Source organism: Littorina saxatilis, linkage group LG12, assembly GCF_037325665.1.
Source record: "Littorina saxatilis isolate snail1 linkage group LG12, US_GU_Lsax_2.0, whole genome shotgun sequence".
NCBI lineage: Eukaryota > Metazoa > Mollusca > Gastropoda > Littorinimorpha > Littorinidae > Littorina > Littorina saxatilis.
Genome location: NC_090256.1, coordinates 33194174 through 33220643, shown reverse-complemented (window position 1 = coordinate 33220643; position 26470 = coordinate 33194174). Strand labels below are relative to the sequence as shown.

Here is a 26470-nt window from a genome sequence, read left to right as displayed (position 1 = left end):
GTGTGTGTGTGCATGTGTGTGTGTGCCTGTGTGCGTGCATGCGTTTGTGTGCATGCATACATGTGTGTGCGTGCATACATACACGCGTGTATTGGAATGTGAATGCTGGTACTTGCACGCATGAATAATTGTAATAAAGACATCCTTCATCTTTTTCAGCGCATCGCTGTTCTGATGGAGCCCTACGTGGAAAAGATCAAGCAGGAACGCAAGCGACAGGCAATCTCCCAAGCGACCTCGAAGGGCCCATCAGTAACAACGAACAACAACAACACTGGTTCATCCCGGACTAGCTCTAGTTCTGTCGCCGTCGCAAAACCTGCTGTTAAAGCAGGAACTGTTATTTCTCCTGTGCAATGAAATATCATGTCAGATTTTGTCATTTATTTGCTTGTTTAGTATTTTAACATCAGCTTGAGAGAAAAAAAGGGGGCAAAATACAGTTTTTGAGGGCTGCACCTTCAGAAAGATTTTGTTAATACAGAAAACTTGATATTAAAAATGATACAGCGTATGCTGTTTTTTTCATTTTGTTAAGTTCTTCAGGGCTGTTTTTTTAAATATTTTTTTAAGGGAATTATGTATTGGGCAAGGGCTGTAGTTTTGCTTTTTGTATGTACTGCTCTCATTTCGCAAATCTAAATGTCTCCCCCGTTGGGGGGGGGGGGGGGGGGGGGGTGGGGGGGGGGGGGGGGGGGCGTTGTTAGTGTTTTGGTTGTCACTACATTAATTGTTTTCATTCACAGTTTTTAAGGCTGCAGAATTGCCAGTGTTTCCTTCTCCATTATTACAAAAAAATGTATTTCTCTTTTTGTTTTTCATGACTTGTTTTTAAAACCAAATCATATGATAAAGAACTTATTTGGGCTCAGTTTCACAGCAAGCAAACCCTGTCTGAATTCAAATCAGCTATCACAGTTTTACTTTGACACATACTATAATTCAAGTAAACAGAGTTTTCCTTTTAAGAGTGGGAAGATTGCTTCTTGAGTGAAGATGATATTTCTCAATGTCCATGAAAAGAAACAACAGCAGAACCGTATTGCTCTTCATACTCGTAGTCTTGAAAAACTGATGGGAACCTATATCATATCCCTATAGAAACTTAATTATTCACTAATTATTGTCAGAATTGTACATGCAAACAAGCTAAAACTTGTACTAGGGAAAGTATAGGGATGGAGAAAAATAATTCCCTATTAGGCTCACGTAAGACTATATTAGTTCATGCATATGGTCAGGAATCTGTCAAGGTGTCCAAATGCAAAAATCCTGTTCTGGATACAGTGGAACCCCTCACAAGGACCCCCCTCTCTAACGACTACCCCGCCACAACGACCCTTTTTTTTTTAACCGATGTGTTTCCTTATAAGCTAGTGTATATAGTTGTCACCAGTGTAGCGACCACCCCGCTCTAACGTCTAAGGACCGACCTAACAGCTTGTGTAACGACTTTGTCAGACAAAGCCAAGACTCTCAGTCAGCGTAACGCATCACTGACAAACCGGTTATAACAGTCTCGCGTAAGCAAAGGCACTAAACCGCTGAGAGGTGTGATGGTTGGGTGGGCTGAGTAAACATCACAAACCAATCATCGAGAAAACAAACTCACGTGACCAACATACACCGTTCAACTCAGTCAGAATAAGACAGTCTTTGGACAGAAGAGCAGTGGAGATCGACATGGCGTCTACAAATAAAATAAAATATTTAACTCTCAAAAATCGAGTGAATGTTGTGAACAGACACAAAAAGGGAGAAACTGCCATCGCGATTGCAAAAAGTCTTGATGTTGGAAAATCGCAAATTCAAAGAATTATCCAAGACAAAGAAAACATTCTGAAAAGGCGGTCTCTTTGATGTCTTGAGAGGAAACTTGGCCAGGGTAGTACATGCACCAGAACTGGTGGACACCATGGACAATGTCAAACATGAAATCGAAGCAGTTTGCTTGAGGGAACGGTCGTCAGCAACTCAAACTTCTCTGTTTTCTTTTTTTTAAGAAAATCTGACTTTCTTTGTGGCCCCCTGACCCCGCCCCCTCCCTCTGTAAGGACCCCCCTCCATAAGGACCGATTTTTTGTCAACATTTTCAAGGTCGCTAGAGAGGGGTTCCACTGTACTTTGATCACTTTGTATTTTGTTCTGTTTTGAAATGACTACAATATAAACAATACAGTTATGAAGTATTCCTCATGCAGATTCTATCCATACCAAATGTATGTCTGTCAGTCGCCTGGATGCTGAGAAAATTGACTTTGTTCAAGAAAAAAAGCACCTTTTTTTGCACACAAGGCGCATTGAATTACCAAGTTACTGATAAGGGTATCATCTTAATCTAATTTTTAATAGGTCCAGAAATGGATGGAGAAACATATGTTAGATTATTAAAAGTTTGATCTGAAAATAGGTTTTGGATTTTGGAGTGTACTTTTTTTTTGCTGGTCTGTATGTTACATTTGGTGTAAATAATCATGAAAAAAGGGAAACTTAAAAAAATGTTTCTGGTCAAACTTATTTAAAAATCATCTGAGCTTTGGTGTAAAGTAACTAACAGATAAATGATTTTGCTTATATTGAGGCAGGAGCAACGTTTTTCAAGTGTTGCTTTACTACAGATCAACTCTACATTCAGCAATCAAGCCATTGGAAAGTGAAACAGTTGCCTAAAGCTGAACCTAAGAAAATGACAGCACCGTAAAATTATGTTATGGTGTAAATGTAACATACAATCATTTGTGCTTTATCTGCAAATATTTGATAAACCGACCACTTGACTGGAAAATCAAATGCTGCAATTGAAGGACAGGAGTACCGAGATGTTTATTCATGTAAAATTAAGGTTCAAAAAAGTCTAAAAATTGTAACACTTTTTAGACTCCTTGGCAGATTCTTGGCCATAATACATTTTTGTTTGGTATCCCCATAAGACCCTGTATGTTTTCTTCAAGTTCCTACAAGTTTAATACTGTCTAGGGCCAGTGGTGATTTTAGTGCTTAGAAATGGTATGTAACGAATCCATACTGCTAAAAGCAAACTCAGCATTTAAAGCTTGTTAGTTAGTATGTTTCTTCTTCTGTAAACTTAACTTCAGTTGCAGAGCAATATTAAACAACTTGCAAAAAATTAAAACAAAATTGCTACAGATATTTTTCCCATTTATTCTCTCTGTCTCTCTCAGTATTTTTGTGTGTGGTAGTATTGTGTGACCCCCTTTCTATTTTGTTTTTATTAAATAGCATACATTTTGATTTTGGATGTTTTTGTATCTTTATATCTTTTCATTTTTATATTTAGTCAAGTTTTGACTAAATATTTTAACATCGAGGGGGAATCGAAACGAGGGTCGTGGTGTATGTGTGTGTGTATGTGTGTGTGTGTGTGTGTGTGTGCATGCGTGCGTGCGTGCGTGTAGAGCGATTCAGACCAAACTACTGGACCGATCTTTATGAAATTTGACATGAGAGTTCCTGGGATTGATATCCCCATACGTTTTTTTCATTTTTTTGATAAATGTCTTTGATGACGTCATATCCGGCTTTTCGTGAAAGTTGAGGCGGCACTGTCACGCCCTCATTTTTCAACCAAATTGGTTGAAATTTTGGTCAAGTAATCTTCGACGAAGCCCGGGGTTCGGTATTGCATTTCAGCTTGGTGGCTTAAAAATTAATTGATGACTTTGGTCATTAAAAATCTGAAAATTGTAAAAAAAAATAAAAATTTATAAAACGATCCACATTTACGTTTATCTTATTCTCCATCATTTGCTGATTCCAAAAACATATAAATATGTTATATTCGGATTAAAAACAAGCTCTGAAAATTAAATATATAAAAATTATTATCAAAATTAAATTGTCCAAATCAATTTAAAAACACTTTCATCTTATTCCTTGTCGGTTCCTGATTCCAAAAACATATAGATATGATATGTTTGGATTAAAAACACGCTCAGAAAGTTAAAACAAAGAGAGGTACAGAAAAGCGTGCTACATGTATCCTTCTTAGCGCAACTACTACCCCGCTCTTCTTGTCAATTTCACTGCCTTTGCCATGAGCGGTGGACTGACGATGCTACGAGTATACGCTCTTGCTGAAAAATGGCAGCTACTTGACTAAATATTGTATTTTCGCCTTACGCGACTTGTTTTTTTTTTAATCTGACTCTCACTCTCACTCTCACTCAGTCATATATTTCCCCGAAAATTTTTAAACCTCTCAATTTACTGCATACAAATTCAAGACGTGGTTGGTTACGACCAAGATCACACTTTTTGTTCTGTTTTCAATAGCTTATCTCATGGTGTTCAGTCTTCAAATTATATGACAAAAGTGCAATTTTCAGTAGAAATGTTTTTATTGTATTTTTCATTTTTGGCTCACGAAGTGTAGCCTATGCGATCGTAACTTTGTCTGTCTGTGCGTTTGTGCGTGTGTGTGTGCGTGTGTGTGTGTGTTTGTGCGTGTGTATGTCTGTGGTAGAAACTTTAACATTTCCGAGTCTATGTGTGAGTGGTTATCCAAGACTATGGATAAAGCTCGCATAAGATTACGTCACGGTCAAAAGTGTTTGACGTCAATTAATGCATCATGACGGCATGCCTCCCTGTAGTCTTTCTCTCTCGCGTGGTGTGTGTGGTCTCGGTCATTGTTATTTTGAGCGGGCCGAGACTATTTGGCAGTCGTGTCCCTGTAAGTAGGCTACATGCAGACAGACAGATCTAGATCTAGTGTCTCTCTTTCTTGCACAGTGTCACCTAAGCTTACTGTGTGTGTGGGTGTGTATGTGTGACGGAGTGATTGAGTTTGTGTTACTGTTTGTTTATTTCTTACGTGAGCCTTGAAGGCTTCGCCTCTTGTGTTTTTGGATGTGGCTTACTTTCATGTAATATGGATGATATTTTTTTCTTTGAGTTACTGCTTTAATGTATAAATGGTGTTATTTTTTACTTTCGGTTGTTCTAGCTGTTTACAGTCTGTGTGATACATGTTATTTTGTCAAGTAAAAAGTTACTGTGCTAGCCTGTAAAAGAATAACAGAAAAGTCAAGGATAATATGCAGTGTTCATGTGGCTTTTTTTTTGGTGGGATGCTTTCTTCACATGTTTTAGGTACAATGGAACCCCCCTTTTAAGACTCCCTCCTTTTTAAGACCTTGCTTTTTTGGATGTTCTGTTCATAAACTCTGTAAATTTACCTCCATTTTAAGACTCCCTCCTTTTTAAGACCTTGCTTTTTTGGATGTTCTGTTCATAAACTCTGTAAATTTACCTCCATTTTAAGACTCCCTCCTTTTTAAGACCTTGCTTTTTTGGATGTTCTGTTCATAAACTCTGTAAATTTACCTCCATTTTAAGACTCCCTCCTTTTTAAGACCTTGCTTTTTTGGATGTTCTGTTCATAAACTCTGTAAATTTACCTCCATTTTAAGACTCCCTCCTTTTTAAGACCTTGCTTTTTCGGATGTTCTGTTCATAAACTCTGTAAATTTACCTCCATTTTAAGACTCCCTCCTTTTTAAGACCTTGCTTATTACATTTAGTCAAGTTTTGACTAAATGTTTTAACGTAGAGGGGGGAATCGAGACGAGGGTCGTGGTGTATGTGCGTGTGTGTGTCTGTCTGTGTGTGTGTGTGTGTGTGTGTAGAGCGATTCAGACTAAACTACTGGACCGATCTTTATGAAATTTGACATGAGAGTTCCTGGGTATGAAATCCAAGAACGTTTTTTTCATTTTTTTGATAAATGTCTTTGATGACGTCATATCCGGCTTTTCGTGAAAGTTGAGGCGGCACTGTCACGCCCTCATTTTTCAACCAAATTGGTTGAAATTTTGGTCGGGTAATGTTCGACGAAGCCCGGACTTCGGTATTGCATTTCAGCGTGGTGGCTTAAAAATTAATTAATGACTTTGGTCATTAAAAATCTGAAAATTGTAAAAAAAATATGTTTTTTATAAAACGATCCAAATTTACGTTTATCTTATTGTCCATCATTTGCTGATTCCAAAAACATATAAATATGTTATATTCGGATTAAAAACAAGCTCTGAAAATTAAATATATAAAAATTATTATCAAAATTAAATTTTCCAAATCAATTTTAAAACACTTTCATCTTATTCCTTGTCGGTTCCTGATTCCAAAAACATATAGATATGATATGTTTGGATTAAAAACACGCTCAGAAAGTTAAAACGAAGAGAGGTACAGAAAAGCGTGCTATCCTTCCCAGCGCAACTACTACCCCGCTCTTCTTGTCAATTTCACTGCCTATGCCGTGAGCGGTGGACTGACGATGCTACGAGTATACGGTCTTGCTGCATTGCATTGCGTTCAGTTTCATTCTGTGAGTTCGACAGCTACTTGACTAAATGTTGTATTTTCGCCTTACGCGACTTGTTTGGATGTTCTGTTCATAAACTCTGTAAATTTACCTCCATTTTAAGACTCCCTCCTTTTTAAGACCTTGCTTTTTCGGATGTTCTGTTCATAAACTCTGTAAATTTACCTCCATTTTAAGACTCCCTCCTTTTTAATACTGATTTTCAGATTTTTGAAGGTCTCAAGAGGGGAGTTCCACTGTAGTACTGGTTTAAATAAGCTGGATATGTATTTGGGTTATGAACAACGTGTGTGCATTTCCCTCCGTGATTATACAGACTGCTGAAATATTTTTTGCAGAGACTACCAAATGAGTACAACACTCATTTATATTAATGACAATGAACTGACTGAATCATAGTGAATGACAAAGACTGTAATATATTTATATAATTACACTGTTAGCAACAAAAAAATTCATGTTTAGTTTTGTATGTTCAGGCAAAAGAAGCACTGAATTTTGATCACAGTCATTGAAATAAAAACATTGCACTTTATGCTGAAAATATATAAAGCAACTTCTTCAAAACTGACAACTTGCGAAATTGTGTTACACAATACTCCAAAGCATAAAGCGATGATACTATTTTTTTCAAGTCCATTTATGTTGTTTTTCTCTCTTTTTGTCTAAAACTGCCTGAATTTTTCTTGTACTGGCTGTGCAAGCAAAAGGAATGATATGCATATGTTTCACCCACTGTGTTTGTAAATTTACATAATTATAAAGGATGAAGAAAGTGTGTTTTTGTAAAGTGTTATGTGTATGAATATTTTAACTGATTAAATATCTCCTGCATAATATTTTATAGCGTTTGAAGTTATTATCATTTTAATCTTGCTAAAAAGGCCTGTACTGCAATGATCCTTTATACTTATAAGATTTTAACATACAAATTCAATTACTGCTTAACAGTTTGATTGCATCATTTCTGTCCCATTGTCAAATAACATAGCAGATGTATAATTCATCTCTGAACATATCTTTTGCATTCCGTCCAATTGCATGAGTTTTGCTCCATTGTCAGAACATAGTTATCAGCAATATTCATATAAGAATATCTCCGATCTTCATTCAGTCCAAATAAAGACATTATATCCTTGTCTTTTCCGGCTTGTTATTATCATTGCATCTCCTCTACTGCATTAATTTGAAAGACCACTGTTAATTATTTTGAGATTGTTACTGGGGGAGGGGGGGGGGGGTGTGTGCGAATGTATGTGTGTGGATTTTATTGAATGACATCATACGAGTGCAACCTTTAACTTGAATCATATGAGCATTGAACTCTTCTGGGTTTTGTAGTTGTAGACATGCTTTGTGATGTACGAAAGCTGTTTCATCCACCTCTTTGGATTCTGTTTGTACAACATGCTACTGTGTACTTTTGTCATATTGTTGGCTTCAAACTACTGACTTTCAGAAGGAAAATAAAATTGGGCTTGGGTTGAATGTGTCAGTTTACATGATTACTGGTGTTTCGGATGGTTTAGTTGGGATGGTCTGATTTTGGTGGTGCGGGAAGGTGTGAGGAGGTGGGTGTTTTTACATTTAGTCAAGTTTTTACTAAATGTTTTAACATAGAGGGGGGAATCAAGACGAGGGTTGTGGTGTATGTGTGTGTCTGTCTGTCTGTCTGTGTGTGTAGAGCGATTCAGACTAAACTACCGGACCGATCTTTATGAAATTTGACATGAGAGTTCCTGGGAGTGATATCCCCGGACATTTTTTAAATTTTTTCGATAAATGTCTTTGATGACGTCATATTCCGGCATTTTGTATAAGTTGATTGAAAGTTTGGCAAAGCAATCTTCGACGAAGGCCGGACTTCTATATTGCATTTCAGCTTGGAGGCTTAAAATTTAATTAATGACTTTGGTCATTAAAAATCTGAAAATTGTAATTAAAATTTTTTTTTTATAAAACGATCCAAAACTACGTTCATCTTATTTTTCATCATTTTCTGATTCCAAAAACATATAAATATGTTATATTTGGATTAAAAACAAGCTCTGAAAATTAAAAATATAAAAATTATGATTAAAATTAAATTTCCGAAATCGATTTAAAAACAATTTCATCTTATTCCTTGTCGGTTCCTGATTCCAAAAACATATAGATATGATATGTTTGGATTAAAAAACGCTCAGAAAGTTCAAACGAAGAGAGGTGCAGTAAAGCGTGCTATGCAGCACAGCGAAACCACTACCGCGCTAAACAGACTCGTCAGTTTCACTGCGTTTTGCACGAGCGGCGGACTACGGTCATTGTTAAAAAATGCAGTGTGTTCAGTTTCATTCTGTGAGTTCCACAGCTTGACTAAATGTAGTATTTTCGCCTTACGCGACTTGTTTTTGGCTCACGTAAGTGTAGCCTATGCGATGCTAACTTTTGTCTGTCTGTGCGTGCGTGCGTGCGTATGTATGTATGTATGTATGTCTGTGGTAGAAACTTTAACATTTCGTCATTTGAAGACGTCACATTATGACGTAAGAGGGTTAGACGTCACGCGAAGGAATTACTGAAAGTCTCGGTCATTATTTTGAGCGGGCCGAGACTAGTTGGCTGTCGTGTCCCTGTAAGTAGGCTGCATGCAGACAGACAGATCTAGATCTAGTGTCTCGCTTTCTTGATCTTGCACAGTGTCACCTATGCTTACTGTGTGTGTGTGTATGTGTGACGGAGTGATTGAGTTTGTGTTACTGTTTGTCGATTTCTTACGTGAGCCTTGAAGGTTTCGCCTCTTGTTTTAAATTTGTTTAGGGGGGTGGTAAAACAAAGTGACAGCATGAAGCATTTGTGTTCTGTAGATTTCAGATTTAGGTTAATTTCAACAGCTCGTGCTTTATAGTAGATTTCTATGGAATGTAAAATGATGCAATTTAAAAGCAGAATGTTTTGATGAATATGTAGTAAATGTGTACAGTTATGTATTGTGTAGAATAAACTTTACAAATTTCCCATCTCTGAGACTCACAGTCTCTCCCTACACACACACCAACTCTCACTGATCATTTTAGCTTTTCATTTTATAATAGCATGCACGTAATGGAACCCTGTAGTACTTGATCATTTCAATCCAACTGTAGCATCATTCATGTGGAACAGTTACAACAAATGTATAAATCTGAATCGCACTTTACCATTTTTCATGTTGTTAAATTGTCAAGCCATCTTGCACATTGGTATGTCCAACAAACTGTAAAAGATGATAAAAATGAAATATTCAGCATACAAAACATTACATTGATGTAAATATCAATTTGAAATGAAAAGGTTCAGTCTCTGTTCTTTTGAATTTTTCCTTGTCTTATATACAGTAGTTACTGATATTTAGTAAACTTAAATGTTAACCCCTCCCATTATTAAATTATTGTTAAAATCAAACTTTTGTGGAAGTTGTTTTCTGGTGAAAAATTCTTCCTAAAGTGGCATTTATTTAACCTCTCTCCTGGGAGTTTGTTTGTTTGTTTGTTTATTTGTTGCTTAACGTCCAGCCGACTACGCAGAGCCATATCAGGACGAGGAAGGGGGGGGATGAAGGGGGCCACTTGTCAAGCGATTCCTGTTTACAAATGCACTAACCCATTACTTGTGTCCCAGCAGGCTTTAGTAAAACTAAATTAATACCTACTGGAAGATTACCAGTTTCCAGTATGTTAAAATAGGCTTAACCTATCTACTGCTGGACTTACATCAGAACACTAACAGATTAAACTATACATGAATCGCGAGACAAGCGGCAAGAGAAGAGATTTTTGGAAAAAATACAGGTGAATGAGCAAGAAGGCAGAAAAAGGAAAAGAATTCATGAAGAAAAAGAGAGCATGACAGGAAAGAGGAACCAAAAATCTACCTAACAGCAAACTAGAAAGCTCCTGCGGTTCCAAAAACAGGAGGGGCCTTTAATTTCATAACCGCAGTGCCCCACTGCGGGATCCTGGGAGCTATAAAACCAAAGAAATATATGTCTTCAGAACACAAGCAATTTCAAATCATTACATGTAGTAATAGTAGCAGTTAGAATGGTTTATTGAACCTTCATACCTGAAATATATAAGCATATCAGTTTGTAAACATGGTATTTCACTTATAATTATACATAAAACCATATACATGTATTATTCAATCAAGTTAAGCTATGGAGATTAAATTAATCTAGCTGTACATTTCCTTCAGTCATCTTTGTTTTGATTGTGGCTCATTCCTTGGAAGCTTTCACAATAAACTACACATATTTAGTCACATGTTCACCATTATAGAGCCGTCAAGACAGTCTCAACATGAAAAGAAAGTCTGAGATCTTGATCTCATATCACAGTAAACAAAATAATGCTGTTATGATTACTTTGATGTGCCAAAATAAATACTGTAAATTCATGAAATATAAACTGTACTTCAACCAAATTTTGTTTACCCTACATACTATACTGAGATCACTCGCTTTCCTGCGCATTTCAATTTTTAAAGACAAAAAACACGTGTAAATCTGGTATGACAATTAAGCCATGCAGTAATCTCTATTGATACTATGATGATCGTGTAGTCGTAACACTACTTCATGCACCTTGAAAAAAAAAGCAATAAAATACCTACAGTAAAAAACCGAGTCTATAAAAAAACCACTTCAAAAATGCAAGGCTAAAATTAAGAATGTGTTTAAATTCAAGATAAAACGTGCAGTATTCACAAATTTAAGGGCTCCATCAACTGAACAATTTGGGGTAAATAGCATACCTACTTATTAATAAAATAGTTTGGTACCAGCAGTCCAACAAAATCCTGCACAGATTATAATCATAACTTTTGGTTTAGAAAAATAAGTTTTAGAACACATATTTGTGAGTAAACTAAATGTTCATCTGTAAATCTGTAATTTAACAGTGAGTCTGTTAACAGAAAAGGCACAGTTTACCACAGCTAGTGCAAGTGTAACAGATGAACAGATTTCAATGAGTGTACAATTTAAACACATACATGTATAACTGCTTCATGTAGCATATGATAAAGAGACCATTAAACTGATGTAGCATGCAAAAAGAACCTGAAGGCTCTCCTAAATTTAGCTGGAAGTTGACGTCACAGTCATCATACCAAAAATTCAGAGCCAAGTCGACTAATTTAAATATCCTGGCTTTAAAGATACTTTCTTTCCCATGTAGACGGTCTTGTAAATCACAATAGATCAGTCCTAGTTCTTTCTTTATTTGGTGTTTAACGTCGTTTTCAACCACGAAGGTTATATCGCGACGGGGAAAGGGGGGGGAGATGGGATAGAGCCACTTGTCAATTGTTTCTTGTTCACAAAAGCACTAATCAAAAATTTGCTCCAGGGGCTTGCAACGTAGTACAATGTATTACCTTACTGGGAGAATGCAAGTTTCAAGTACAAAGGACTTGACATTTCTTACATACTGCTTGACTAAAAATCTTTACAAACATTGACTATATTCTATACAAGAAACACTTAACAAGGGTAAAAGGAGAAACAGAATCCGTTAGTCGTCTCTTACGACATGCTGGGGAGCACCGGGTAAATTCTTCCCCCTAACCCGCGGGGGGTATCAGTCCTAGTTATTCAGATAGCAATTCCTTCCACCTGGGCACATTTAAAACATCTTCAGCATGGTTGCTTTCTGTGCAGTGTGGAATTTTCACTTTTGCTCGATTCGTTTCTTTAAATCTGACACCTATGTCAACTCTGAAAATCAATTCATCTAAACATTCCCACTGACTATAAACAGGAAGCCGTTAATTTTTTAGAATGTGTCAGACCAGTTGAAGGATGCTCTTAAGATAAAAGCCTGGACTGATCTATCGTGATCTATGAGATGATTTACAAGGGAAGGAAAGCACCTTTAAAAAGTTGTGACATCCCTTCATCAGCCTCCATCGGGAGTTATGCCTTTCACACACCTAAACAGAACCATCCATTTTTTTTAAAACTCATGCTATCTCTCTCTCCCTCTCATCTCTCTATTAATGATAAAGAAAATATCTTCCATCAAAAAGAATAGACAAAATTACACACTGTACGTGTCATGATCAGCAACAAAGTTTGAACCCAACATGGTTTTTGGGGTAAATTGACCACATGATAACATTGCAAGCAAAGAAACATGGGTGTGAGGCTACACTGAGACTTACAACAAAATCAGGTATTCTGCAAGCCTTTGGAACACAAATCAACACAGCAATCAACTCAAATGTTGACTTCACTGTGGTTGGGCACAGGTACAACAAGCAAACACACACACACACACATATATACACACACACACAGACACTCTCTCTCTAATATTCTTCTCACATAAACTGTAACAATCTAGTCAACCGCCACAGATCTAGCCAGGTTTTTACATGGAATAAGAGCAATCCTTCCACATAAAACATGCCAAACATCAACAGCATGGCTACTCCCTGTGGAGAGCAGGGATTTGTTTCAATGAATTTTAACATAGGCATCGGTTACAAAATTAATTCAAGAAAAATCAATTCCACCTCTGCACAGAAAACAGCCATGTTATAGCCTGTTGGTGTGTGGAGGGACGCTCTTACCCTGGTAAGCCTGATTGGATCTCTGATGATGCCATTTCATTTTCTCCATTTTCCATTACTGTATATTATCACAATGCTGCAAAATTTGACTCGTAGTGACTCAGGCTTGGGACATGGGTACCATCTTAGTGGGATCAGCTCGTTACTCCCCCGGCTCGTTACTCCCCCTTAGGGTTAGGGTTAGTAACAAGCCGGGGGAGTAACGATACGGGGGAGTAACGAGATGCTCCCGATCTTAGTTTGCACTTAAAGTTGACCCCTGTCCATCCCAGATTCAAACCCATGACCCAAGGGTCACAAGTCCAGTGCTCGAAGAACTGAGAACTACAAGAATTGCTCTACATGGGTAGGACTGTATTGTTAAAAATGACCACTCTGCCAGACGGTTTTCACGTCTGTGTTTCAGCACATCTACCACTAGCTAATGCGCAAAAATAGATTTATATACAAGCTCACTTGTTCATTCAATGCTTCTTATTGTCTGGCTTAAGGTAAGGAAACCCCATGGAAATTAACCAAAAATTGGTGTGTTTTGGGGTTTTGACACTTTGACACACTTTGATCTATGTTCCGACTCCGACCATTAACGTTGGCGCCACAACACTTGGTCCTAAAAATCTGATGTTATGAAATTTTTTCTGCAGATATAACGAAATTTGCACCCTGCATTCCTTAATAATTCAAGTATGTACCGAGCAAGTTTTGTGCAAATCGGTTTGTATTCTAGTGTGTAACGCGAACAAAAAACCCGCAATTTTGCGCAAAATCCATGGGGTTTTCTTACCTAAAGATGCCAGACAACTTGTTGGGCATAACATAGCTCTCACTCGCTGTCGTCTCTGTTGAGAGCACTTCCTTCCCTTCGTTATATGTTTTGTCAGACCTGGGTGTAAGCGACAGGTGACATGGATCTGTCACTGACACTGATCATTTATGATATAAAATTAAATTCTATCCAACAAGTTTGACCCCTTTCCTGTTTATTTAGGTTCTGTGAGGATGACATATAATAATGATGCAGGCGATTAAAAATATAAAAATACAATAGAGTTTTGACAATTAATACAAGTTCATTTATATATACTTTACCATTTTTGTTCTCACCCATCACCTCTTTTTCTACACAACAGCATGCACATTCAAAGATAACAACAAAACCACTGGCATCCGAGAATTTAAAAGAACTGCTTCAGGTAAACAAGGGTACTGATTGGTTCACAATGTGACCATTCTGACAGAAGCTACCATAGCCATATAAGTTGCATAAAATACTTTTACTGTCAATTCATTCAATGCCTTTTAAAATCACAGCCATTTTAAACTCAGTACTAAAGCAAAAACAAAATATTCTTTGTTCAAATAATTCATGTCATGGAATATCCCAAACCACAAAGAAGCAGATCAACAGACCACTGTTTAAGGCAGTCTGAACACAATTCATGAAAATGCAGAAAGCTATAGCTTCTATCTCAAGAAACCAGTTCACTTAAAAATAAAAATAAAGCTCAGATTGCGTAAACTTGTTAACTGACAACTGTAATAATCATTGTCGAAACTCACTACTTAAATATACACACAGTACATACTACATGTATCCACATGGTATGTGAAACACATTCAGGAATCAGATCAGGTCGGCCATTTGTTCATATCACATTAAGCTAGCTGGGACAACATTCTTTGGTCTACCTTTTCTGTTAAAAGACTGAATGGGTGTACAACAATTACCTTGCAACAGGCATCAGCAAAACATGAAATAAGTAGGCTTGAAGCCATGGTATCAAACATTTTCGATATTGCTTGAATTCACTCTATTTGGATCAAGGCATCTCATTTTTAACTTTCAAAAATACACTCACAACATCCAAACTCTTCATGCCTTAACTAATTGTCTCCCAGGTACGGATATATCTGTACCCACTCAATTATTGCTCAATCTGACCAGGTACGGATATATCCGCTCAGACTGTTAGCCTCAGTGGCTTCCTGTTACGTCAATCTAACGCCTGCATTCCAGCGTCTTGATACACAGTTACCACACAGTTACTTCTTTCTTTTCTTTCTTTATTTGGTGTTTAACGTCGTTTTCAACCACGAAGGTTATATCGCGACGGGGAAAGGGGGGAGATGGGATAGAGCCACTTGTCAATTGTTTCTTGTTCACAAAAGACACAGTTACTACAATTCTGAGTGACCTGCTGCAGCACAGTTGGTCTCGGCTGAAAAAAACTTGTCAACATAGCTGGGGTAGAAAGTGTTAAAGAAAAGAACCCGTAGGATAGACCACAGTAACTATGGATGCAGTTCCACTTCTCCACATATGTGTAACATTACAAACAGATCTGCCTTTTGGAGGCACATGTTTCAGCACTTCAAAACCAAGGCAACCTCTTATTCTCAATCTGTTTCAATGCACAGGAATTTCCAAAATTTGCTTCAGTTTCACAAGTACAGTACAATTAACTTCAGTTTTAAAAGCAACTAAAAAAAACTTTCCCTGAAAAAAAAGTCAACAGAAGTAGCCCAGAAAAGTTACTTAGAACTAGAAGTCGCGCAGGGCGATATTAAAACATTTAGCCATCTCTCGGTGGGTTTAATTTTCAGAGATGCTGAGGTTCTACCAATGTTCTCAGTATGCATTTTGTACTAGTGTGCATGATGATTGAGGTACACATCCAGATGGACTTTTCACTGAAGCAGTAAATGGAGAGAAAAAAAGATTCAGGCACCACAGATATATATCTTTGCAACGACTGGGGAAAATAATCCCATGACAACATATAACAAGCTCAATGGTGCAGACAAATGACTAAATAATTGAACACAACTGTCAATGCCGAGTCATGGTTTGCAGACTGAGGCACCCCTGATACTGTTCACTGGGCTGAATTCTTGTCAAACCTTAGAATCAACTCTAAGACAATCCCCACAGAAACTTAAACACAGGTCACTATTATTGGTTTCAAATTCAATGCAGTGTCCTAAGTATTTCTCACAGATGATGCATCCTACGAGAAATTTCCTGCTCAACAGTCATTTCTGTAGTTTGCTTTTGAAACTGCAGTATTATCGGTTGTCCCAGCACCAACAAATCATCACTACAACTGTCACCCTGGATTTGTAAAACCTGACCAGTTCATTCCCAACTCCCATAGAACACACGCTGACAGAATGATCAAAGTGAAATCAACTGAAATACTCCTCAATCAGACGGAATCAAACACACACACACACACACACACACAAGCTCACACATTTACAATTATAGCCAACTTGCACAATACCCCGCTTGAATTGCTCTCCGGTGCGAAAATAAGGAAGGTTCACTTCCCTGCGGACAAACGTTTTGCTCTGGTGTTCTCTGGCTTGTGTAAAACTTTTCTTTTTAAATAAACCTTGATCGCCTTTCCTTTGTGCACGGGCCATGCTTGGGTATTTTGTAAACTTTAGGATTATTCTCGCGGCTATCATTGCTGCAGCACACTGTTCACATTGAAAATTCACAATTTTCAAGGCGAAGTGTCCGCATTGTAACGCAACCTCTCACAGAGCTATCCGGACATGCCCGCATTTTGCGGCAGATCTCGCAAGGCCACGCAAGTTAACGCAGATTTATCGCGCGATATGGCAGCGCAGGCCGATAAGGCAAGTCGCCTATTATCACTGCAGTTGTTGTTGTGGAGATTGTCTTGGGGCACTCTCGAAGCCCACAAGAATTACACACACAACAAAATTATCACCAATGTTGGCATTCAGTTTGTCTTCCGTACTCTTCAGATTGAACAGAACTATACTCACAACCGATACCATACACACAATGCCAAACGATCAGCACCCAAGAGCTTAGGCTGTCAGTGGTAAATCAAGTCAACGCAGAACTGTACACAACAAAACGATCACCACTGCAAGCCTTCAAGTTTGTCTGTCGTACTCTCCAAGCAGAAATTCAACACACTTCCAGATAAATGAGGATGAAAGCCGCTTGTTCATTTCAATGCTTCTTATTCTCTCAGGTGCCAGGAGACTGGTTCTGAATAACTCTCACTTACTCTATTACACATGTCATGCATTTAGAGCGCTTACTTCCCTTTGTTGATCAGATCTCACCACACTTCCAGCCAAATTATCGCTGCGGTTTGTCTTTGGTCTGATTAAGGTACCACTGGTGGTCTTCAGGACGAAGGCACCAGGGCGTAGTCCTGACATCACACTCCAGCATAATGTTCAAGATGGTGACGGGGAAAGTGTCGATGGTCAACTCACGCTTGCTCTCTATGCTGTATTGCACTGTGGCCACTCCTGTTTCGCGGTCCAGCCGCTTTGTTTTCTGTAAAGATTGGACAAAGTTGTTTGATAATTTTGTGCATCATGAGTAGAAGGTTCTAGAAACACACACGCATACGCACACATGCATATACACTCAGGCACACACACAATCACACACACTCAGTCACACACACAGAAAGAAATAATCAGTGCAATGTCTTATATCTGACAAGCAACATCAAAAGGTTAGCTGATACTTCAATACATAACTTGTACAAATTAGCAACAGCTGTAAGAGGTAGCGATTTAACTCGGCAGATAATAATAAACAAAATGTGACGCAGTGACTGTATTTTCCCAAACAAGGTCTAGGCAAGGCGAGTACAGCACGAGCCACACTACATTGCCCTCTTTATAAAATATGGCATAAATGAATGTGCTACCCATTCAACAAATGTACAAGCTAATGAGCAAACATTCACCGCAATCAAGAATCACACATCTCCCTGAGAAACTTACCTCCCTTTGATCAAAGTATCTGTAATTGTCTCTTGGTCGTTTCTGTTTGTCATGGATGTGTCGGAATGACCTGTACCCCGTAGTTAAGTTTCCTGGACGGCTCACCTGTTCACAAAACATCATGGTATATGATGGTCCAGAATTAACCAAAATCAGACAACCAGAAACCGTGTCAATCTTCATACTGAGGTAAATTTTAGGCTGTACCAGAAAGCATACTGCTGTGTGCACTTACTTGCCCAAATATAAGTCCAGGTGGACAGTTCTCTCTTTTGATTTACCTTTGAGGTTCAATTTTTCATTATTTCTTTGAGAAATGTATTCTTTTAAAGAAGAAAAAGAGCACTGAAAAGGAAACATATTAGTATACATTGAAGCTAAATCATTTCTCTGTACAATTAATCATTTCACTGTTGATGTGGACAGTGTAAAGACCAGGTGTGCACAATGTGCATGGCTGCTATTAATAAAAAAAAGAGCATAATATATACCATACCTGTAGGTTTGCTTTCTTTAAGCGCACATAAAACTCATCATCCTCTCTGCCCCAGCCCCAGTAACGGTTGGAAAGACCATTCAACTGTAGAAAAAACAAAACAAGTAGCAGTATCCGAGCAGTGCATTATAGCATATCAAAATCAATTAAAAAATTCATATAATAAAACTATTATTTGCAAAGTGTGTTAGCAGCAAAGGATTTATCAAATAGAGTTTTCAAACCACGTCAACAAAAGTATGGTAGGAAGACACCTCTTCATATGTTATACAGTAAGCAGCCAACCAAACAACTGACAAAAAGTGGTCATGACAGACAGGTGGTTGCTATGGAAAAGTGAATAATCTAGAAGAAAAACTCATCCGAAAGCTTTCGGAGTGGTGACGTTCAGTCGTTCTGTGCAGGTGCTTGATTTTGAGAGGTGGCCGCAAGGGTAAGTTTGACTATACTACGTGTACCACTAAAAGAAAAAAGCGGTCACATACAAACTACCAGGGTATACAATGCTATCTAGTCACACAACTTGGCAGCAACAAAGTTAGCCCAACAGACTTCACACTGATGAAGAAAACAACAACTTTGACCCTAGCTCTCATCAAATTCAATACCTTTTCAAAGTGTTCATTCTTGATAAGCAGAATCCCTCCAACAAAAGTCTTGTAGTGGTAGAGGGGGTGGAGATGGGGAGCAGCTAAGTGATAAGGACCCTCTTCAGGGAATTTGTAAAGGAGGTCAGGGTTGACTGGAAGAAGGTCAACGTCATGCATGGCCACATGGTCGCACTCCCCTTTAGACTCTAGGTAGCCCACATTTATCAGAGAGGCACGGTTAAACCTGAGGAACATTGAAAAGCAAACAAAATAAGAAATGAAACAGAGCTTGCTGAATGCATCTTGATACAAAAAAATGTAGTCGTACACTGGGTCAAAATATATGAAAAAGTTCAAAACAAAAAGTGTAAATGTGCCTTACAGTCACAATTAAACATTTGATTTGAGAACTTTAGAACTCTTTCCTGAATAAATCTCCCTCAGTGCCTGATTGAATAATTTGTGTATATATCATGTGGCAACACAGAAAAGTTAACTTCGGAAGACACAATCCCAAGATAAAGTACGGTGTTCAACAGCATTCCAATGATCTTAACCATATATCTGGAAGAGCATTTGCATGCATACATGTGCGTGCAAACACACATACTTTTCATTTTCACCATTACCTGTATTTATCCACCTGATTCAAGACAAAGATCTTATAGCTTTTGCCTTGCTGCCTTAGAAACTGAGAGAGATAAGGCACAAACTCCATCAGCTCTTCAAAGCGATCGCGGAAAGGCACCAGGATGGCTATTTTGTGTCTGCCGTTTGTGATGCTGCTGTCTTCTGCCTCAGGTTCCACATCTCTTTCTTTCGGTTGCTTCCCTTCGCTCTTAGTCTTACTGCAATGCAAAAACGCAGTTAAGGTCAATTTCAAACACATGTATACATAATTTACAATTAAATCTATTTAAAAGATAACTTGCTGTGAGTGTGAGTATGGTGCTTAAAAAACTGTGAATACAATGGAAAATTCTGTTCACTTGTCTATCAATTATTAGAATTTTGTATTAGACATAAGGACAGGTTGTAAGGAAAGGCGTAGCCTTATATATAAAACTGTATTCTTGTAAAATAAAGTTCCATCATCATCTCTAGCTCACTCACAAACACAGTGAGTGAAACAAATCTAAAGTTTTCCTTCGTCTCACACATACCCTCTCTCGTAGTCTTTGTCTGTTTTTCTCTCTCACCCTTACAAACACACACATGCACATATATAGTATATACGCAGGGGTCGACACTAACTTATTTAGCCTGGGGCCACACTGGCCCCATAGATGGAAATTGCTGGGGCGGAAAACAAAAATCTGGGGCCCACTCTCAGTATTCACGTGCGGCAATGCATTCAGTTGTCTGTTTTTCTTCATCGTACTGAAGCCAGGGAAATTCTTTCAACCATTTGACATTGATATTACGACAGCGCTTCGCGCTTTTGGCTGCATCGGACTCCTTTTTTCGTTTCTCTCCCCCCCTGTTCTTCATCTTCATTTCCATGTCTTTTTACACCAGGGATGTGTCGCCACATTTTGCGTTTGGCATTTGAAGGCGATACTTATCTCTCACGCTAAAGAGCGCAATATGGGAGTTATTTCCCTTGCGGGATTGTCATTCGACAATTTCAATGGTTTTTTTTCTTGACTGCGGCATTGATCGTAACACATGTATTTCAGTGACGACTTTGACTGGCGATTTTTAGTGATTGGCTCTGGCATTAGAATTTTCGGTTTGTCATTGGTGGAATTTATCCTGGGGCGGAGTGGGCCCCAAGCTTCGGCAATGTTTGGGGCGGAACACAAAACTCTGGGGCGTTCCGCCCCCCGCCCCCGCTAGTGTCGAACCCTGATACGTATGTCTAAGTGCCAAAAGTTGCCCACTTCTTCTGGACAAAAAACTTTTGAAAGCATAAAAAAGGCCCTGTTGAAGAAAAAGATAATTACTGCTATATATGTTTGAAATCAAGACATTATCGTTGTAAGAACCAACATATCGGACATAAGGTATTACGACAAATTCCAACTGCTTCAACAATCCGCTTAAAAATGTTTCTCAACTACCATGTTTCCAGTTCTGCGTATTTTTTGCGTGCATTGCATTCTGCCTGAGACAGTTCATCCTTTTTTGTGTTTTAAAGGTGAGACTCATGACATGCATTACAAAATGTCTTACACCTTGATCTTTTGCTTCGAATTAATCCTACATTTTGAAAGCAAGAGCAACTGCTGGATGTCTTTCTCGTCTATTTGACCAAATTATGTTATTGTATTTTGGGCGGTCTTGAGATGCATCACGGGATGTACACAAAGGCAGTATCCAACATGTCCACATTCTGTAGGTCAATTTTTGTTTTGGTCAGCAACTTTTTTTGGCAATATCTTCAAAACTGATACGGGTTTGTACTTGAAATTGTTAACACTATATTCTCAATCATACTCCCACACACTCCCTGCACAAAGAAAGCAGCACTTTTATGACATCATTGTTCATTTGGGCTTAAATGACATAAGTTATGCGCAACTTTTGGCACCAAGTCGATCATATCTTTAAATTTAACTCTGTAGATCTCGATCTTACCTGCAAGAACAGACAGCATCCTGCATGGGAGCGAGAGCCAGAAAGAAAACGACGCACAGCGTCAGAGCGATGAGAATCAGCAGCAGCCGAGTTACACTCCCCCTCGCCATCCATGCAGTGATCTTGACCTCTGAGAATGATGGCTCGCTATTGGTTTCTTTGCTTCTCAGGAGTCAGATGCTGCATTCATGGTGCAGTTGGCTGATGTAGCTGAACTTGTCATCTTTGGTAATCCATTGTGATCTGTGATATTGATAAAAAGTTAAAACCAAAATTGTTCAATTCATTGAAAACTGTTGGTGACACTGACAAAAACTTGAAAACCCTCTACATCTCATCTGTTCTACTGGGGTAACTGACTTAAACCAAGACTACAATATGAGTTATTTCTAATATGCTGACTGTTAGCAAATGATAACAGGCATGTCGAGAAAAAAGATATCAAGCATGAGCCTTTTAGGCGAATGCTGATATCGTTTGTGAGACATGACTGTTGTCATTTGCTAAGGCCAAAAAAAAAAATGCTTTGGCTACGGTTTCCCGACCGACCCTAACTTTTTGGGCCGACCCTAAACTTTTTTTTTGGTCCTAAAGCTAAAAATAAAATGAACCAAACACATACATACACAAAAAAAAACCACACACACACACACAAAAACCCACCGAAAACGACAACACCACGGCACAGAGAAAACATCGATCGCCGGCGAGCAGACAACAACAAGCCCGACAAGGGACACCACTCCGCTTTTTACAACTCCCATATCCAAGGGAAGTCAGTCTCGTGCGTTCGTTCGTTGCGCGAACGTAAAAAGATGTCGTCTGCATTTGCAATCGTATTCGGAAAGTGCGTTCATATCGAACAAACACGACTGATAAGTCGGTACTCGAAGAGTGCAACCTTGGTGGACATTTTTCATGATTTTCATCCAACTTTGGACGGCAAACTGTTCGGGATAAAATGTGTTGGGTCGACGAAAATAAGTGCCGAGCCCGAAGACTCTTTCGAACTGGACTTTGGCATGACTCTCGAAAACTATTTTTATCATTTCAAGAGGGACCAACCAAAAAACAAAAAACAAAAAAAACAAAAAGTTTAATCGACCTACCTACCCTATTTTTTTTGGCCATGAAACCGTAACCAAAGCATTTTTTTTTGTTGGCCTAACAGTCCGCATATTAGAAATAACGGTTTTATTACTGTTTTCTGGGGCGGGGATATAGCTCAATCGGTAGCGCGCTGGATTTGTATCCAGTTGGCCGCTGTCAGCGTTAGTTCGTCCCCACGTTCGGCGAGATATTTATTTCTCAGAGTCAACTTTGTGTGCAGACTCTCCTCGGTGTCCGAACACCCCCGTGTGTACACGCAAGCACAAGACCAAGTGCGCACGAAAAAGATCCTGTAATCCATGTCAGAGTTCGGTGGGTTATAGAAACACGAAAATACCCAGCATGCTTCCTCCGAAAACGGCGTATGGCTGCCTAAATGGCGGGGTAAAAAACGGTCATACACGTAAAATTCCACTCGTGCAAAAAAAAACCCACACGAGTGTACGTGGGAGTTTCAGCCCACGAACGCAGAAGAAGAAGAAGAAGAAATTACTGTTTAATTCGACGAAAACAAATTTCGAAGCGACCCCGCGAATTAGACAGAACAGCCGCAATGGGAACTGGAGCGCTTCTACCTAATTATGCCTGTCAGTCAAAGAATTCTCGTGACCTGTGTCAGCCAATCAGAGTAATACTCCTGACGTGATGAATATTCACAGATCAAATGCGTTTGACACACAACAATCTCACAAGATAAACCATGTTCAACATGCGTTTCGGTTGCTTCGCTTTTTCTTGTTGAATAGCGAGCGACAGATTTAGAACCGACTCAAGACGGATGGGAAATGACGTAAAGATACATTTGACGTAACGCGAGTGACGCAATTTCACTTGATTTTCCGAACTTAGGTAATTTAGATTTCAAGTGAGCGGGTCGGCATTTCACACTCAGAGGATGGGCGGTACCTTGCTGTTCCGTAAAGCACCCACCGACAAAACTCGCTTGTCGGTATTTTTTCAGATAAAGAGAGTATTATCTGACAGCATTTGAAGTGTCATTCTGTAGAATAAATCACGCTGATATTGTTGATTTGCATTTTTACTTTGTTTTGTCAATTTTTAGCTTGATATACAAAAAGGGTCCCTGCCTGAACGTTATAACATTTGACAGGTCACCTAGAATCCGTCCTGATTGGTCAAAAAGACATATGGGGCACTGAATTGGTAATAAACAATTATGTTACACAGCATGAACTTGAAGGGCACAGGAACAATAGAGAAGTTTTTGATTGTTTACAAATAAAACAAACCTTTGAGGTCTACTACCAGTGTACTGCAGGAAAAGGAGAACATAAAATAACATAAAAAAAAATTAAAATGGTTTAATTTAATCATTAACCAGTAACTGAGTAAGTTTGTTCCTGAAAAACACACACACAAAAACAACAGAAATCATTAGTTATCAACCTTCCTCCGAAAGCGGCGTATGGCTGCCTAAATGGCGGGGTAAAAACGGTCATACACGTAAAAATCCACTCGTGCAAAAACACGAGTGAACGTGGGAGTTTGAGCCCATGAACGCAGAAGAAGAAGATTAGTTATCAACCCATTTTAATACAACAACAAAATCATGATTTTAAAACTTCATTTGAGAGGATCTTCAAACAGAGTCCTGACTGTATTCAACTCTTCCCCTCCACTGTTCAAGCCCTAGCTTAGACCCCCTTACTGACTTAGACTCTACCCGGCCCCTCCCCTCCTCCCCCACATGTAATGAATTGTTCTCAATCACCAATCCTCAGTCCTTCAATAAAACTGACTTGATTAAAAAACACAATGGCTTATTAGTTTCATTGAAAAGTGTAACGGGAAATTAGTTTTCTCTTTAAACTATGCAAGCAATGCCAGAAAAGTTTGATCAGAATCAAGACTCTGAAGAGAATTGTTTCTTCGGGTAGACGTTCCCGGTCCCTTACCATGTTCAATCAAACTGTCTGTACAGCTGAGGTAGCTCTACGTGTAATGTCATAGCAATTCAGTGTCTAAAATGTATCGCTACAATCGCTGCTTACCATAGAATCGGCTACGTGTACTTGACTTGGTACTGCAACATGTATATTTTGAAGAAGAACACAGGAAGAGCTCTCTTCTTCCAGGAGGCGGAGTAGGGGAGGTCACTACCACTCGTCTGGATAATGTCGTCTGCAATGAATGTGCTGCGTGGCTGTGTGTGTGTGTGTCACTGTGCGTGGATTTTCCGTGTGTCAGTGCGGCCTACGTGCGTGGCGTGTGCTGAACGGGTGGATACGCCGCCGGGGTGTGACTGATAACTGAAAGTGGAAAATAGACAAAACAGGGCGGGGTGCAATCAGTTTCCTGCCAGTGGGGTGCCGCGGGTGAGACTATCAAAATTTGTCATTCGGAACTGATTCAATGTCAATGACTTCAGTTATGGGTTTTAACGAAGCTAGGGCATCAAGTGTGATTTGAATTCAACAGTACAGTTGTCATGTATAGACTGCAATGTCGCAGTGGCAAGCATAAACGAGTGCTGTCTTTCCAGGACTTTGTCAGTCAGTTATGAAGTTGTTGCTCCACATAGGCCTACCCGTACCCGTCATTTAGCTTTCGGGGTCTGAATTATGTAAATCACCCACATTAGTGTTTGCAAGCTACTCGGGAACGAGAGAATACAAGAAGGCTTTGAGAAGGAGTGTGTGATTAAGAGAGACACGGGATTTAAAATAAATACTAATCGGGGGGAAACGGACTGAGAGAGAGAGAGAGAGAGAGAGAGAGAGAGAGAGAGAGAGAGAGAGAGAGAGAGAGAGAGAGAGAGAGAGAGAGAGAGAGAATGCTTGATGAAGCTATGTATCGTCTGCGAACATTTCGTGACTGACTGCATGGTGGTTGATGATGGTAGATAGCTGTGTTGTGTACAAGACAAACAGTACTGGACCCGCTGAGACTCAGTGAGCCCTGTGGTACTCCGGCCATGCAGAGGTGTTGTGCTGGAACGATCTGCCACAAGAACAACTTGAACTGACTTCTGTCTGACATAGGAACGGAACCAGGACTGACAGAGCTGTGCCATTGATGCCGCTGATTGTTCCAGACAATAGAGTAGAAGGTCGTGGTCAATCGTATTAAATGCAGCAAAGATTTCTGTTATAGGTGTCACGTGGCCGCCGCCGAAGTAAGGTACCACCAAAACTGATCGACCTGAAAACATTTTCCTGCAGGTACCAATTAAACAAGAGGCGAAGCCCTCAAGGCTCCCGTAACAGAAATCGACACAGTAAAACTCAATGACTCCGTCACACACACACACACACACACACGGCACACACACTCACACACACACACAGTCAAAACTAACGCATCATATCTACTCCATGTATAATTTTTAAAAGAAGGCAAACAGATAAAATGAATGTATTTGTTGTTGGTGTAGTTGTCCCTGAAGGAGATCTTGTGCAATCCGGCTCACACACACACACACACACACACACACACACACACGACCGCACACACTGACACGCACGCACACACAGACACACTTTTAAACTGCATCAGCATAATTATCATGGCAAAGCTTATCCATAATCATTAACCTACCCTAGAGCTTGCGTATCAAGATAATATCTTCACTTGAGTTAAAGATATGGGCGTCACGATGGTCACACTCAGACAGGTTCACATGAAGTTATTTTCCCTGGTCCTCGCACTCCGAAGTCTATGATATTTTCCAGTGACACTTTTCCTGCTAGCAACCAGCTCCGCGAGCTTGGGCATGAACGGTCACCAAGAAGACCATTTTCGCTCATATACTGGCTGTGTAAAAGCTATTAAGGTCAATGACAGAAAAACCGAGTACTTCCTCACTGCAGCCCTGGGAAGCTTTTTAATTCTGCCCCACTCAATTATCGGGATGTTCCTGTGGTACATGTAGCACAACCTCTTGTTTAGAGACTTGGCAACTTTTACAAACGAAAAGAAAGACAAATCAATTATCTATCAAGAACAGAC

General features: G+C 39.2%; 2 protein-coding genes and 1 long non-coding RNA gene across 3 annotated transcripts in view; 1 reads left to right on the top strand and 2 right to left on the bottom strand.

Moving 5' to 3' along the window:
* Positions 1–7834, top strand: part of LOC138981789 (fibronectin type 3 and ankyrin repeat domains protein 1-like) — an 85562-nt gene extending 77728 nt beyond the window's left edge. The window contains exon 10 of the mRNA XM_070354870.1: positions 160–7834. Within this exon, the coding sequence (XP_070210971.1) occupies positions 160–360 (201 nt within the window). The 3' untranslated portion in view covers positions 361–7834. The remainder of the gene's footprint in view (positions 1–159) is intronic.
* The window catches only part of LOC138981799 (uncharacterized), a 73021-nt gene that overhangs the window by 5762 nt on the left and 40789 nt on the right, over positions 1–26470 (bottom strand). The gene's annotated exons all lie outside the window — the stretch shown is intronic.
* Positions 9394–24628, bottom strand: LOC138981794 (beta-1,4-galactosyltransferase 7-like). Its single transcript, XM_070354875.1, has 7 exons — positions 24514–24628; positions 21392–21634; positions 19441–19659; positions 18830–19055; positions 18222–18305; positions 17726–17830; positions 9394–17267 (listed from the first exon to the last, which is right to left on the bottom strand). Exons 2-7 carry the CDS (start codon positions 21499–21501, stop codon positions 17064–17066), a joined length of 948 nt encoding a protein of 315 aa, XP_070210976.1. The 5' UTR covers positions 21502–21634; positions 24514–24628; the 3' UTR covers positions 9394–17063.